This window comes from Kryptolebias marmoratus, linkage group LG9 (assembly GCF_001649575.2).
Source record: "Kryptolebias marmoratus isolate JLee-2015 linkage group LG9, ASM164957v2, whole genome shotgun sequence".
NCBI lineage: Eukaryota > Metazoa > Chordata > Actinopteri > Cyprinodontiformes > Rivulidae > Kryptolebias > Kryptolebias marmoratus.
This window is the reverse complement of record NC_051438.1, coordinates 13648344-13665723: the sequence shown is the minus strand read 5'-3', so window position 1 is coordinate 13665723 and position 17380 is coordinate 13648344. Positions and strand designations below refer to the sequence as shown.

The 17380-nt window shown below is 38.8% G+C and overlaps 1 protein-coding gene across 5 annotated transcripts in view; it reads left to right on the top strand.

Annotated features, from left to right (window-relative positions):
- Positions 1–17380, top strand: part of gria3b (glutamate receptor, ionotropic, AMPA 3b) — a 108203-nt gene that overhangs the window by 61303 nt on the left and 29520 nt on the right. For all 5 annotated transcript variants that reach the window (XR_003039575.2, XM_017426639.3, XM_017426640.3 and 2 more), the window contains exons 5-8: positions 11760–11813; positions 14322–14483; positions 16029–16196; positions 16576–16680. Coding sequence is in view for 4 of the 5 variants with exons in the window: in XM_017426639.3 (XP_017282128.1) it covers positions 11760–11813; positions 14322–14483; positions 16029–16196; positions 16576–16680 (489 nt within the window). In the remaining variant the exon portion in view is untranslated. The remainder of the gene's footprint in view (positions 1–11759; positions 11814–14321; positions 14484–16028; positions 16197–16575; positions 16681–17380) is intronic.

Sequence of the window (17380 nt, the reverse complement as noted above, 5' to 3'; positions counted from 1 at the left end):
ATCAAAATTAAACGAACTAAACATTTGAAATATATGAGTTTGTATGTAATGTATGAATATAATATACAAGTTTCACTTTTTAAATGGAATTACTGAAATCAATCTACTTTTTCATGATATTCTAATTTTATGACCAGCACCTGTACATGCTGGTGAACGCTGTAGTTTTGAATTTAATGACTGTCTCATTTTCCTGAACTTGGGGTGCACAATACTGCATTTAGGTGATATACAATTTGCCAATATGGCCATTTTTATGATATATTAGATGCCCAGACAGCATTTTTGGTGATAGATGCCAATATTTTACAACAAATTTTGCCTGATGGTGGATCCTGATATAGATCCAGTTTTATAATCATCGGTTCAGTTTTAGATTCATTGATCTTGTCTGTATTGTAACTGAATTTATATTATAAAATGGATGCCACATAGTTTGAGTCACTTCGGAAAAATACATTCAAAACGATTCTTATTTATCTTTTCCCAAAGCTGTTAAGTAAAGCTGTAGATATAATATACCAATAACAAGCTTGGATTATTAAGTCCAGCTACAAACCTAACATTTGCTAGATTTGACCTTTTTATGGCATGTCTTTGTCAATGTTCACCAATAAATTGGACTTACAGATGAGCAGGTTAAATATATAAGTCAAAATAAAATATATTTTGACTTTGACATTACATGTAAGAAACTGTCATCAGATTTGCATTCGGTCAAACTCTGAGTCAGTCCCAATAGCTGTTTTATCCAACCCAGCTGAAGATGTGAGGTTTTGGACTTGGTTTTATTTTTGCACAAACATCCATACTTACAACACTAAGCAGAGTCATGTTTACAGTGCATCAATAGCTCTATTGGCTAAACAGAAATACACTTTTTCATTAAAATTCTTCAAAATATTAAATACAGGTCTAGACAGAAACTGATGTAAAATGCAGCTAATTTGCTTATAATTTCGGGGCAGGAAGTCTAGTATTTTGAATAAATGACTATGATTAAACAATAATTAAAACTGTTGCTCACTGATTTTATGGTGGGCCAATCAACTAATGAATCGGTTGTTTTGGTTTTAATCCCGGTCTCCTCCGATGATGAAGGGTTCATCATACACACTGTACACACAACACTGATGGTGCTTCTCCTAAAGAGACGAGAAGCGCTTCCATCCAGCTGTATGTCACTTTTATTGGGTTCAATTTTTGTTTGATACGATGTAGCAACACACTAAGAGACATATTTACATACTGCAGCATCAGGCCAAGTGTAGTTTAAGAGCAGAGCAGGCATCCTTGCAAATTTGTTTTGAGATGCTGAGCAGAACGCTCGACCAGGGCCATTATCGTTTTATGCTTTAACAACCACTCAGGATTTATCGCCTATAGGACTTCTCCATCAATACTGCACTGCAGTATAAATTAACCCTATAGAAATACTTTCCTTATGGCAAAACTGGGAGAGCTTCTGCCTCCTCTGCCCTGTCAAACATATCCAATCAATAAGCTTCATTGAATCATCTTGGTCCATGACTTTATGTGTTGATCAGAATGTTTGCGGCAAAAAAAAAAAAAAACAGGACTGTAAATAAGAAATATTATTTGGAATACGTTTTCTTTGCCACCACTTGTCATAATAATGTTTTTTAATCATGAAAACACATTCCAGACTTGCTAGGTTTGTGTTACTTACTCACCTGACATGTCTAATCTGACGCGGATATGAGATTGCTCATATGTGCTTCGGCGCTACTTGCTGGCCCTCTTTCCTCGTGGGATTTCTCTGCTGTAGTCTGTTCAGAAGCAGCAGCCTGCTCATCACTGCTATATAGAAAGGCAGACAAAAAAAACAGAAAGAAAGAAAGAAAAAGAAGCAAAGACTGGGGACAAGCCCAGGGCGAGCAAGCTGTTCAAAGAAAGGCAGGCAAGGAGCGCTCTGCCAGCCACACAGAGCTGCATTCTAATGCAGGGAAAAGACAATATAGAGTGAACTGGCTTCACAGACAGAGTGTCAAGAAATGAGTTGGGATTTGTCAGAATAACACTCAGATGCCTCTCGAGGCTTTAAGGGTAGCCATTAAGTGTGGACCAGCATGTGATTCTGAAAGGATGATGAACTGAAGAAAAAACGCAATTTTTTGTGTTACAGAATTGCAAATATAATTTCAAATTATGTCATTTTAACACGTCATACCATCTTTAAATTGTGTTCCTAACATTTAAAATATTAGTAAATCAATTTCCATCCGCTCGTTTTGCACACTTGTTCCTTCAGGGTTGTAGCAAGCTGGTGCTCATCTCCAGTGGTCATTGGGTAAAAGGTGGGGTACGCCCTGGACAGGTCCCTGCACCACCAGAGGGCCTCATAGAGAAAAATGAGACAAACGCTTTCACTCACACCAGGCAAAAATAGATTCACCAATTAACTGTGAACTATGGGAAGAAACCAGTGTACCCAGAGGAAACCCACACATGCAAACTCACATAGAAATGCCCCATCTGGGAGTCAAACCAGTCACCTTTTTGCTGCAAGCCCTAAGATAATTGTGAGATAAATAACAGATTTTTTTTCCCTAATGGAATGTCATCTAGTCCATTAATAGTAGTAGAACAAGTAGTGTGTGTTGACTGTATGTTTAGTTACATGTGCACACACACACCCCTACACACACACACACAGTTTTGCTTTGTCTCTACAAGACAGTCAGCAAAAACACCAAAGAGCCAGCAGGCTTTAAAAAATATTGATTCTGAGCACATGTACAGAATACTGAGACACTTGAAAGTATAGAAAAGCTACAGGCTAAATTTGATTATTGGGCTGAAGGTGAAATACTGTGTTTGCAGAATATTAGAACTTTTGTGCCGTTTCTACTCTGTGAAGAAAAGCTGATGTTAGAGAGGTAACTGTTAGCATCGGTAGAAAGCCTGTTTTTCAGTGCTCCACAAATCTACTGTTAGTTGAAAATGTCCATTTCAAATCAGTGATGTGCGGTGTTCTGTGGATGTGAAAACAAATAAATATTGCCTCCTATGGAAGAAACTTTTAGTTGATGAATCACCTTCATCTTCAAAGCCATGGACATACAGTATCTGATTTTTTGGTATCTTCAAAAACTCTGGAACAGCTAAGTTTGCCTCTTTTTTTTGGTGTAGTTATAGTTTTTGGTATGTTTCTGCCCCTTCGGCCATAATGTAGAGCTGACTTCCTGCTGTCTCTAGCTTCCATATGGTGGTTTGTCACTGTGACCTTTAAAACTCATGTTCCGTCTCAAAACAGGTAACCAACTCATGCCTGGTGGTCATACTGCATCCCCAGGTGGTATGGAAGTATTACAGGACAGAAATTTCTAAATCTGACCATGGCTGGTAAGATGTCCTTGTCAAAGGAAGTAAGGGATGATAAAATTTATCTAATGGATAAGACATTAATAAAAAATTGTTATTATTATTTTTTTAATTAAAAAAATACAGCTACATCTAAATAAATGAACAAAATCCGTCATACGTGAGTGCTCCTTGAAGTTAAGTGGCATCCACTTTTAATACCATTAAGTCTTCCACAAATTATACCAATATGGTAGTTCTGTTTGCTTAGAAAAACCTGTGTATTCATCCTATTTGTAATGTAATTAAAGGCATTTTAAGGGTATTTAATATATTTGTACCCTTCCTTTCTTAGATTAAAGATGCAGCAGACAAGTTTTATTTTGTCATTAAGATTGTGTCACAGAACATAACCATTGAAATCACAATTAAACAGATAAAGGTTTAGACAAAAGGTCCCTAATATGTTCCAGAACCAACATGTCACTTCTTAAAGTATTTTTTTTTACATCAGCCTACCAGATTAGTTTTATCAGGTTCATGTAGGGGACAACTCTGCAGCTGCAGAGCTAATTCGAAGGTGGGCTTTTAGTGCACACAGAGGAGTTTTTTATAATCCCACCATCTACTGTACATGATCTCAGCTTTGTTCCTGCTTGTTCTTCCATTTAGTGTCCCACTATCTCCACTATACAATTTTGTTTTTTATTTTAACTGTCTGGCCAACATTAACTTTTTTTGTGGTTTAGTTTGTGCTTCTTTTCTTCAGCCTGCTGCAATACTTGTTGCACAGGTAGTAAATGTCTTGGTAGATTTGGCTGGTGTGGAGTTCTGCCATTAAAGTAGTTTTAACTAAATTTACCAGGTTGTAAAATACACAGTTCATGTATCGCTAATGGAGGGAGTGAGTTGTGCCTCGAACATGGAGATGGAGTTGGATGTGCTGTTTGTTCTTTACACTTCCTGGAGTCCCACTCCTAAACAGTACTTACAGCTACACAGCAGGAACAACAGAGGTTACAGAAAGTGCACTTTTAATGCACAAACTAAACTACAATTTCAATCTATTTGCGAACAGATAAAAAAAAATTTGCAGCAGAGATTGAAAGAACCATTTTTGAAGGAATAATGTTACTATTTTTGGATACCTCAATTTACCAAATGGCCACATGGCTGAAAAACCATAGTGCTTCTTGATTAAACTGACCTGTATGTTGACATGAGGGAGTAATTACAGGCCTGATATTCCTTTAAAGAATACATATCACTCACCACCTTTAGCTGTGGCAGCCATCTTGACTTGGGTTGACTTCAAAAGGTAATCAGTTGTAAAAGTACATCCAATGATTACTTGCTGAGTGTTTCACTAAAAATTGTCCAGTGGTTCACGAGGTTTTTTGCTAACAGACAGAGTTAACTCCAACAGTTAATGGCAAAGTTTTAAGCAAAGCTCTTGCCTAATGTGCAGTGCTCAGAGTATGTGTTTGGAATGACTCTTAGCTACTACGGTGCTAAATTTCAGCTCAATGTCTGTAAAACTGACTCAGTTCTAGCCATTTTTCTGTTCTCTTATAATCAGTTGTAGAGCCAATGTTTACTTTCTGACAGTTTCATTAAACTCTGTCCAGTGGGTCATAAGATATTTTGCTAACACAACAGTCAGCAAACACACACACAGAAGCAGACAAAAACATGATTGCTCGTTCTCAGCAGGCATTAGAGATGATCATAGTAGGCTAATGTCTTTACTGAGCTCAACTTTTTGTTTACAAGCTGGTTAGTGAAGAAGTCCAGCAGAATGAAGAGAAATTCTTCCTGCTGGATGTAAAGCTGCAGATACACAAAGCCTTCAAATCCCTGACACCAACCTTGGCTGTGGAGGGCCATTTACTAACTGCGATTATAGAATTAAATTGGATTAAAGTGTTATCATTAAAGAGAAAGTGACCTGCTGAGTCAACGATTGAGTGAAAGGCTGAGAGCAGTGAGCTGAGATTTTAATGTTTCCATGACTGCGTAGGACGACAGTGTAAAGTAAAAACTCTGCAACCCAGAGGAACTATTCTCCCCCCCCCCCCCTTTTTTTTTTTTTTTTTTTCAAGATAGGCTATCTGTAATTTTCAAAGTTTTGGATCACAAACATGAGCTGCAGTGTTAAACGATTTCTCGCTTGTAAAATATCACAAATCAAACTGCTCTTAGATCTCAGAGTAATGGAAAGGCGTTATCTGAATATGAGTCATGTGTATCTAAAATATTCTGCAATTGGGGAGGGCGGCCAACACTCCTGACACTGTTTTCAGGGGCATAAATCACTGCAGCCAAGAAAAGCATGTCAGCCACAGCCAGCTCTGGCTGTAAATTAGAGAGTGCTTCACCAAAAGCGCCTCTCTACAAGAGCCTTGGAGTTTAAAAATGGAGACTGAAGAGAGGAAAGTCCTTCTGCATCAAAAGCACGCAGAGATCAGATTCGCCCTATTGTCCTAAACTGTGTCAAGAGGTGCACTTTGGTCTCTGGTTGCAGAACAAAATCAGGTAACAGTTATTATATCTTCTTATGAACATTTGGCAATGCAAATATAACTTGTACTTTAAGTTCAAGTGGTTTGAATGACAATGCACTGTTTTGATTATGACATTCGTACAATCCTAAAATCTAAAGCAGTAGCTCTAGTTTTTTACCAAACAACTGGTGATTTGTTAATTAATATTTTGATTCTGTCTCATTTTCGAACCAAGAGATTTCCTGTCAGCCTGATTCATTTTTTTCCCTCCAGAGGTTCCTTTTTGTTGCCTGCCACGAAAAGACAAAGGCAGACAATTCCATTTTTTCATTTTTGTATCTGTGTGCATGTCTTTTTGTGTGTTCATGTGTCAGTTTTTAATGAAACTTTGAGGTACTAATTATTGCATGTAAATCTACAACTGCTTAACTCTTGGAGCAAACTCAATTCAAAATGGCCGGCACAGTCAACCGAACTTACAAAGCACAAAAATGGCAATTTTGTCAATTTTACAGCTATTGTACAACAAATTCATGTGGTTGTATCTGAGAGTGTTTAACAACAAATACTTAGCATTACCTGTTAAAGTCAACCCTGTTTGTCTGTCTGCCTGTTAGATCAAGATGGCTGCAACAGCTTATCAACATTAGCCAACACAAAAATGGCTGTAAGTCAGTCAATTTTACAGATACTGAGCTAAAATTTGATGTGGTAGTAGCTGAGAGTCATTCACAATATATACTCTGATATTTGATGAGATCACGCAAAACAAAATTTTCAAGGTTGGATCAAAACATCTTCAATCAGTTCTCATCATATGGTGATCTTAGACTAAAACTCTGGTATGAAAGAGTGATATGCATTCCTTTAAGGACTGGTGAACTTTTTATTTTTTGTTGTTGACAAATTTGGTGCAGAAAAAAAATATTTATGTTTTTGTACAATTGTGCATTTTTTTATCAGAGAACAATAATCAACTAACTATCTTGATGAAATGGAACCCCTGTGCAACAAAAAGTGCTCCTTTCCAGTCTAGTTTGGAGCTGAAGTGTGTTGATTTCTGCATTTTCGTAGTTGGCTAAACATAATTGCATCATTATTTGCTCATCTTGCATGTGCCTTAGTGATATTTACAAGCTCTGGGGATTCAGTTTCTGTCTGCCTCCTCCTGTGTTGTGGCAAAGTTTGCAATGGAAAGGTCATGCTTTGTGGAAAACGTTTATTAAAAAATATAAGCTGTAGTTTTTTGTTTTTTTTTTTTTACATTTAGCACTTTCTGTCTGCTGAGGCCAGCGCATGTTGAAAGTGGTTGAGGGTGAGGTCAAGGTCATTTTGGTTTTCTCTCCCTGTCTGGCTCAAAGGAAACCTCTGGTCTGCAAACTGCACCGCCTCCTTAAGCTGCAGAACAAAAGGCAGCAGAGTCAGCTGGTGGATCGATGTGAAAGAACATAACACTGTAAGAAAAAGAGAAAATCTTTCTGGGAAACATTAGAAGGCTTGTGTTTATCGTGCACACGCCTCACAGACAATCAACAGCGACAAAGATCACTTGGGGGAGAAAAAAAAAGGGAGATGGATGATCATGAAAACTCAAAATGACAGAATCATCTGAAGCTAAATTATTGGTCCTTTTATTGAATGTATTGAAAATTTCTTGCAAATGTGAAATATAGGAACTGTAATAAATTATAGGCTTGGCATTCCTTAAAGAAAAGCATATCACCTGTCACCTTTCATGCCAGAATCTGAACTAAGATCATCTTGTCATAAGAAGAAATGTACAGTATCTGTTCTGGTCAAGTCTTCTAAACGACAGTCGGCACAACCTCATGCGAGATCTCACATGCAGAAGCTTGAAGACCTGCCTGCTCAATTTAAATCAGCTGCGTGGGAGAAGCTCAGCGGTGATGCTGATCACACACAGCTGCAGCAGAGGGACACAAGAGGTGCAAGTATGGCAGGCAGTTGCATCATGTAATCTGCGCTTTGAAAAGTACTGTGGCAAGTTATTTGTATAAATTTTTTCTTTTTTATTCTGTAATAAGTCAAAGTCAAATTAACTGAAGCAAACACTCCTTGGGTTTTGTTTTGTTTCATTTTTTAAAGATTTTTCTCTTTTTTTGTTAGAAATAATTTTCTGGAGTTTAGCAAACTTTTAATTTGTTACGTGGCCTGTAATTTACTTTTTACAGTCCAGACTGAATGTGAAGGACAGTAAAATGTGATTTTTAAATTTTATTTTGTAGCTGATTTATCTTACCTTGCTGTACATTATCTGCTACCTCAGAGCCTCCCTATTAACAAGGGTCATTTGTTTTTATATCTCTTCTTCTTATTGTCTACATAAAAAAACACTAGCATTTGGATTTTGCTTCTCCCTGCTGTTGTACTGTACTGAACCAAACCATGGCCCTCGGTATGGTTTGTACTGATCTGTCACTTAAGCATATCGTGTTTCATATAGAAACTCTTTCTGTTTAACAAAAGCACTAACACATATAAAAGTGTAAAAACATAAAAATGAAAACTTCTCACAACAATGTAACCAGACTATCTTGATATAAATCTTCACCAACCTGAACTCTGCTGCAGCAGCAACAGTAGAAACTTCTTCTCCGCCTCCTGCTGCCTGACCTGCAGCTCTTTAACTTTAGAAAAAAAAAACTTCCACTATCAGTGGCATGACGAAGCAAATACACTGTGTCTGCTGTTACCTGTTTGATCCCGCTTGTCGTCGCGCTGCTGCTGCCTTGCACAATTAGCGTTCCAGACTCCGAATCTCCATAATGCTGTGAATAAGGAGAGCAGCAGCTTCTTGCATGAAATGAAGATAAACCACAGCTTAAACTGTGTGTATCTTTTGGCAATTACACTGTATGATATGAATGGATCTGTAGATACGTTGCAGGGCTCAGACTTTACACGGCAACAAGAAATACAGCTATCTGATTGGCTGATGGGTCTCTAAATAAAGACTGCTGTACAGACAAAGCTGATGGAAATTCACCTCATTCATTCTGCCTGTTGAGTTTCACCTCTTCTCAGTGTGATAAATGCCACATGTCCCATGTGAATTTGTTGAAATGTGTGTATCTCACACTTGTGAGACTTGAGGGCTCTGCATTATGGTATTTTTCATTACATAGAACAATGACCTGTTTTTTGTTTGTTTGTTTTTTTTTCCTTGTAGGTAACACCATGTAAATCGTGCTAATTTAAGCTATATCTTTTGAATACTACCACAGACATGGTTAAGTGATGCTAATGTTATGTTATGACTTAGAAACACTGCAGACCGGTTGCTAATAGTACAAAAGCATATAATCTGCAGTAACACAGACTGACACGTTTATGTGATCAGACACAGATTGACAACAGTGAAAGCCAGGAGCAGTCCTAAACCGTTTTTCATCATTTCCACTTCTGCAGATGTTACATTAGTTGAACATTTTTTTAAATTTAAAAGATCATAGCTTATTATATTACGTAATTGGTTCCAATTTTATTGTCTTACAAAACATTATTTAAATTTTGAACCAACTAAAATGTTACTCACACTGACCATTCATAATATGCGCTTCTAATTTGGTGTAACCATCAAGAATCAACATCTTTTTAATAAGTCAGATAGCATTTCTTTGTCGATAAGATTAGCTTTTGCTACGAATTCAAGTCTTTCAGCTGAACTTTCGAGGCAAAGCTGAGGCACAGCAGAGAGGGACAGAACTGAGACACTCTTTTTAACATTTGTACCATCTTTAGGCATATTTTACCCTTTTTCATTATTCTACTTTACAGTTACAGACTAAAGCACTGGATTTTAAAACATTTATGTTCGTAATTTGGAAATTATTTTTAAAAATGTCAGCATACACATTTATAGGATCCATCCTATCACTAGGTTAATTGTAAAAAACATTAAATGAAAACTGAATTGATTTGCATTTGATAGATGGTAAATAACCCTTTAAATAAAACTTTGCTACAACAACCAGACGTATAAGGTGCATTTCTATTTGTTTATTCTCAGCATTTATTGCCTGGTAATGTTGTGTTAATGATGAAATATGTTAAAGTTTAGAATCAATTTTTAACTAATACAATTTCTTATAATTATTGCTTAAACGCGGTCATCACAAGCCTTTGTTTGGAAAAGACAAGTTAGGATGATCAGTGCATCACTGCAGGGAACATTAAAATATGTTGATTTGAGCTGGAGTTAGATTCTGACTTCTATCTAATAAAATAAAATTAAAAAATAGATTTGTGTGTTTTGGCCAGAGGTTTTGTGTATATCTGTGTCATCAGTGTCTTGCTGTGCTGCATCCTAAGGTTGTTTCATTTGGCCGTTGCCAGTCAGGTTGTGCGCTGCAGGCTGCAGGGAGGTGGTGAAGTGTTTCTGTGCTCCAGAGCAGGTGTGAGGAGGCTTACAGCCAGAGTCAAGGTTAGCTCACAGCGGAGGGGCATGAAGCTCGGGGCTTTGTCCAAGAAAATGCAGCAGTGCTTCAAGTACATGAGTCAGACTTGTGAAAAAAAAAGCAAAAAAATAAAAAAAAACATCTCCTCTGTCTAAATCTTTCAAGGCATGACAGAATTCTCGTTCCATGAAGCTTTCTGTCACTCATTAGAATCTGACTGATTGGTTCTAAAGGGCAGCTCCTGCTATTTCTGCGTGATAATCAGCTCATTTCCACTTTGTTTCTGTTTCACTTTCTCGGTTTGTTCTCATCTGTCTGACATCATGCGGCGCTGGAGCTTTAAAGCCTTAATGATGAGAAAGCTGTCAGAGAATGCTGACCCATCCGTACAGTTGTTTTTTTTTTTTTAAATAACACACACACACAAAGCTCTGTGTGGCTCTGCTCCCTCGTGTGCCGTTCTTTGTGAAAAACACCATCTTTCCTCGTTGTTAACAACTATCTCGTGTTTAGAAGAGGGGAGACAAGTGGTTTACTTTATCCTTGAAGAGTCTAGGAGAGGATGGTGGATAAATTGTTTGATACAACTGCATATAAGTGTAATACAATGGTAATAGAATTTGCACTGCTTTGCTTTACACAGCTATTTGAGTGGAATTGCAGTGAATCTGCAAATGTTTTTGCACCTTGATATGTGAGAATACAGGAGTCTTTCTCATCACTTTTTTTTCCATTTTAGCAGGAATGTTGTAACAAACAGACAACGTCCCCAGCTTAACACGCACACACCAACAGACGATAAACTGATGGTTTGTTTTAGCGACAGAGCCAGAGCCAAAACATGTGCAAACACGCTGATTTTGCTGTAAACTTGTGTTGCTGTGTTTGGAAAGTGCAGATGAAAACCGAAGACATGGCTGACAGGTTTCTGCATGGCAGCCAACCAGAAGTCCATCCTCACCACACTGCACAAAGCCGTAAAACACCCTGTCCGGCATGCAATGCACAGATCAATTTGAAGTGTTGTTGTTGGATTTATCAGCAGACCAAAACGAGGAATAAAATCAAGAGTAAAAAGGCAGCATACGGTTTGTAGCAAAGTGATGAAATTGAAACACCACTTACTATTTTCAGACAAGCTGCGTAGGTTGAAACATGCTGTTCTGCTCCGAAGGTGTGATATTTTCAAAGCATGGAGAGATCTACATCCTACTGTCTGAATAAAAAAACCTTTTGAAGTATTTTTTTTTCACCTCATTTCTGCCTTCAGTCCAGCAGTCGTCTCAGTATTCTCAGTGCTGCTTGTGTTTTTGTTTTTTATCACAAGATCATGTCTTTGTTAACGAACACTTCCTCTAGCTGCTCGCTTCCAAGAAACGACTTGGCTTTCTTTAAACTTCCGTGACGTCCGGTGCGCTCGCAGGTCGCTGTGGCCTCCGCTTACATGAGCCCTGTGTGTGCTCGCTCCTCATCTCATGGGTGGTTTACTGTATTGATGTTTTGTCTCCCACAGGTTGTGACCCTGGGGAAGAACAGTCGTGGGTACCACTACATTCTGGCCAATCTGGTGAGTAATGAACGTCCTGCTCCCCTGAGAGGGGGGTTGAGGGTGGGGGTGGTGGAACCTGCTCTTTGCTTCATGGGATGAAAAAAAAATGTGTATGATCATACAGGGGCTTCAGAAAGCATTCAGACTCCCCTTTGACACCCTACTTATCAGTGGAATCCTGCAGTTGAGCTTGTTCTTTTGGACCTTGGTCCCATGTACAAACAAGATCTCTGAAGCTTAGTCAGAGTGACCATCGGGCTCTTGGTCACCTCTCTCATGATTGCTCAGTGTGTCCAGGCAACCAGCTTTTGAAAAGTCCTGTTTGTGCCAACTTCTTCCATTTGAGAAGAAAACTGTTCACTGTGTAACCTTCAGTACAACAGATTTTTTTTTCTAGTCCTCCACAGATCTGGGCCTGCCATCTGCCCTGTTTCTGAGCCCTGTAGGTCATTCCTTTCACCTCATACTATGGTCTTTGCTTCAATTTGCACGATCAAGCAAGGAAGCTTTATAAAGACGTGTGTGCCTTTCCGAATCATGTTCAATCAATTTATTTTACCATAAGTGGACTCCAAGGAGTAGAAACATCTCTGCAGTAATTAAAATAAATGGGAAGCACATGAGCTAAATTTTAAGTGTTGTTACAACAGGTCTGAAAATTTGTAATTGTGATATTTTCATACCAGTACTATCCCAATGGTAAAACAGTTTTTTGCATCGTTATGCCATGGCACTGTTTTCCAATTCATTTCAATTCAGTTTATTTATATTGTGCCAATTTTCAACAATAGTCATCTCAGGGCAATTTACAGAAAAAATAATAAGCCTTTTTAAGTCAAATTCTACTCTCTTTTTTTTCAATTCAATCCATTTATTACACAGTACATTTACTAGTACATAGGAAATGTCAATTAGAAAAGTTATCTATCTTGGGAAGCCAGCAGATAGCGGTGAATCTTCCTTCTGACACAATCTCCCATCTTGAGCAGCATGGAGGCGACAGTGGAAGGAAATGACTCTCTTTTAACGGGAAGAAACTTCCAGCAGAACCAGCCTCAGGAGGAGCCTCTTTCAGCTGACTGGGATTTTGAGAGGACAGGAAAGAGATACAGACAAACACGTAATGACTGGTCCATGTGTAACATTTATGGGAAGTAGAACAAAAAAAAAAACAACCTCAGGTTAATGGCAGCAGTAATTACAAATACAAACATGGAGAGTACAGCGAGTAAAGACAGCAGCTAAGTGATGAAATGTGGTCAATTTGTCCTCCAGCTGTTTAAGCCTATAGCAGGATAACTAAGGGATTGCTCAGGAAACTCAAAGCCAACCCAAACTATAGGATTTATCAAAAAAGTCTTAAGCCTTGTTTTAAAAGTAGACAGGGTGTCAGCCTCACAGATAGATCTTGGAAGTTGAAGAGAGGAGCCTGAGAACTGAAAGTTGGGCCTCCCATTCTACCTTTAGAAACTGTAGGAACCACAAGTAAACCTGCAGCATTAGGATAATATGGAACAATAATTTCTGTAATACAAAATGGAGTTTGGTTGTTTTCAGAAGCAGGGACTATGATTACTTAAGAAAAGGTCATATTTTGTTTGTTTTTTGTAATCTTGTGAATAAATTCACAAAATATCTACAATTTTGTTTTCTCTTTGTCATTATGGGGTACTGAGTGTAGATTACTGAGAAAAAAAGAAGCAATTACAGCATCAGGCTGCAACATGAGAAAATTGAAAAAATGAAAAATGGGCTTTGGTAGAAAAGAAGGCATGTTATGTTTGTTGTTCATGCTTCATTCTTTCACGGCACAACTTTTAATTTAGTTTACAAAATAAAATGATTTTTAAAAATTACCTAACGTTTTAAACTATCTTCAGGGAGTAGGCATGTTTTCCCACGCTCCGTGGAAGGCTATGCTCATTTAGCCTTGATGCAAGCGTGAGAGTTTTGAAATTGAAGGCCGACTCTGCTGCTGTATCACTTGGTGACCTCCTGCTGCTGTTTCTCTGGCTTTAGAAGATGTGATTATGCATTAACCAGACACATGTCCTCGCACACCATGACACAATCCTGCACTTAAAAAAAAAACAGCATAAAAAGTAAATAACTGTCATGCCTCCAGGGTGAAGCAGAAATTTTAAAGGTTGCTAGAGTGGTGTAAGTTTTTGAAATACATTTGAAGCTGTTTTTTTTCCTTCTTTTTAACCATCGTAGAGCTGCAAAAAGAAAGTAGGCCAGCGAGTTCAAATATTTTGTTGTTTTATGATGTAACACAAACACAGGCTGGTTGTTTATCTACAGCTGAATTCAGGGTATAACACAAAATGTGAAGAGAAACATGAGCCTAAAAGCACAATGGCAAACATGAAGTGCTTTCTCTTGTGGCATTTGATTCGAAACAAAACATATCTTGTGTTGCAAATATTTTCAGTGCTTTGCCTCAGGTTATGTCGAAGGAAGTCTCAAAGAAACAAGACGTTACAAGTTTCATCCTTCTCCCGCTATCCTTTTGTCTCATTTCAGGGATTTTCCAACGTAAGCCTGGACAAAGTCTTTGCCGGTGGAGCCAACATTTCAGGGTTTCAGATAGTCAACCCCGAGAACCCCATTGTGCAGCAGTTCGTACAGCGATGGGAGCGGCTAGATGAAAGAGAATTCCCAGAAGCCCGAAACGCTCCTCTGAAGGTACTGGGCTTTGCAGGGCCCTTACACATGCAGAACATAGCAATCATCCCTTCTGAAGTTCTGCCTAACAGCTGCTCCACTTTCATTCCCCCACCCCACCCCCCATTCGCCTTTATCATTCTTTTTCGTCCTCCCACTCCCCTCGCTTCCCTCCACCGTCTTTGCTTTGCATCTCTCCGAGCAATCGATATATTGATAGGCGGTGCAGGCCAAGGTTATATTGCAGCTTCCATTTACATCTAATTAAACAATGATCAAGGAAGAAATGGATTTTGAATGCCATTTAATTAGATTTCGCCACGGTGCGGTGGTCAACAAACAAGTGGCTCAACCCCCACTAGTGGAAAGGTCAAAGAAGTTGGAGGAGAAGTACGGAAGAGATAAAATCACACTTTAGCTCTGTATTTACTCCCTGAATCTGCAGTAAAGTTTTGATCAAGGTCCTTAACCTTTGATGAGTTCTTGTCCAAATTAAGAAATTACTTGTATATCGCCCACCGCCTTTTACGCCAGAGTTTAAAACTGTAAGTCAACAAGTATGCACAATCTCAAGCGATATTACAAGATCTCACACAATCTGTTAGCACTTGGAGTATGTGAAGTGAAAGACTTTTGGCTACTAATTTTAACACTATGAAAATTTCAGCTCAGTGTTTGCAAAAATCAACTGAGTTATAGTTATTTTTATCCTGGTTAAAATTGATTAGCTGTTGTGGCAACCTTGAAATGGATTGACTTGTAGATGCATATCAATTGCAACCATTCATTGGTTCAAGATAATTTGCTAACAGGCTTGACTCAAACAGTTATTGCCAAGGTTCTTGTGCAATGACTTCCACTTAGAATATGTCAGTGGTGTCCAATCCTGGACCTGGAGGGCCTCTATCCTGCATGTTTTAGTTGTTTCCCTGCTCTTCAGCCTGTTTTCAAGTATTGCAGAAGTCTGTTAATCACTCAGTCATTCAAATCAGGTGAGTCAAAGCAGAGAAACAACTAAAACACGCAGGATAGTGGCCCTCCAGGACCAGGATTGGACACCAATGAAGTATGTGAAAAGGATGACCTTTAGCTACTACCATTAAAGATTTTACATCAATATCTGGGCCTGGAGTTATTGCCATGTTTGGGCTTTCTAAGATCAATTGGTTGTGGTGGCCATCTTAAATCAGGTTGGCTCCAAAATGCAATTGTTTGACATCTAATTCATGCTGATGAGTTTCATTAAAATCCATTTTGTTCTTGAAATAGACAAACACACACACACACACACACACACACACACACACACACACATACACAGGCAAAAGAAATCATCATCCGCCTTTCACTTTTCAGCAACAAGTGACAACTAAATTTATTGTACCCAAAGTGTCACAGTGATGATACCTTCAGGCACTAAAATACATTGGCTGGAAGCAACACAAAGACTCAGTTTGACAACTTTACTCAAAAAAGGTTCATATTTTCCGTTTCACCTTTCTCTGTGTTTTTTTCTCCACACTGTATGTTTTGCTCTTTTTGTGTCTTGCTCTTGTTTTTGCGCAGTACACCTCCGCTCTGACCCACGATGCCATCCTGGTAATAGCAGAGGCATTCAGGTACCTGAGGCGCCAACGCGTAGATGTCTCCCGTCGAGGCAGCGCCGGAGACTGCCTCGCCAATCCCGCCGTACCATGGAGTCAGGGAATAGACATCGAAAGAGCTTTGAAAACGGTAAGGGGGGAATATCGGAGGGAGTGGCGCGCTGAAGGGAATATAAAAAAAAAGGGCCAGGAGAGGTGCGGCAGAGTTAGCGAGGGAGCGTGATAAAGATGGAAAGTGACAGAGAGAAAAAGTGGGGTGGGGGTGGGGGTAAAGAGTGCGGAGCCGTTCTCCACTCTCTGCCTCCAGATATCTTTGCACAGAGCTCACTCAAATCCACGGCCTCATTACCATAAAACTACATCTTTTATTAAAGCGTATCCAGTTCATCATTTGATTAACAGACTGAGTGTGCTGCAGTCACATAATGGACACGGGCAACCTTTAATACCAGCTATATCTGCAAAGAGGTGGCTGTTACACCTTACCCCTGTGTTTGTCTGTCCATCAGGTCCAAGTGCAGGGCATGACTGGGAACATCCAGTTTGACAACTATGGCCGCAGGACCAATTACACCATAGATGTTTATGAGATGAAAACAGGTGGGCCGAGGAAGGTAAGACCCCTAAAATGCCTCATTTATGGTCAATGCTGTGACCTTTAGCTTGCATGTAAGTTTGAAAGTTTTATTTATGATCTGTACAGCAGAACAAGTTTTAGCGTCACAGAATACACTTAAAGAATGTTTTTTTTAACAAGCTCTTATCTTATGGATGATTTATTAATGCTTTGTAAACAGGTTACTCAGTTTGTGAAACTTCATTAATCATTATTAAGCATTTGTAAAACAATTCTGATTTGTAAATTCACATCCAATGATATCTTTCTGGGAGTTCCATTAAATACCGTCCAGTTGTTCATGAGATATTCTGCTAACAGACAGACAGTGTTGACTCTAGCACCTATTGGCAAAGATGTTATGCAATGTATAGCTCTCAGAGTACGTGTTGTGAAGTCCTCTCAGCTACTACCACAACCAATTTTAGCACAATATTCATAAAACTGGTTGAGTTAGGGCCTTTTTTTGTCATTTGGCTGTGGTGACTATCTTGGATTGCATTGTCTCCAAAGTGCTGGTGTAGATTCTCAGTCATCCAGGCCATGGTAAATTCAAAAAAAGTTAAAAAACAAAAACAACTGGACTTCTATTCTGTAGCTGAAGACGTTTCACTTCTCATCTGAGGAGCTTTCTCAATTCAGAAATAGAGAGTGTGGAGTTGAGCTTTTAAAGCTGAGATGTGATGTAAGCTGGATTG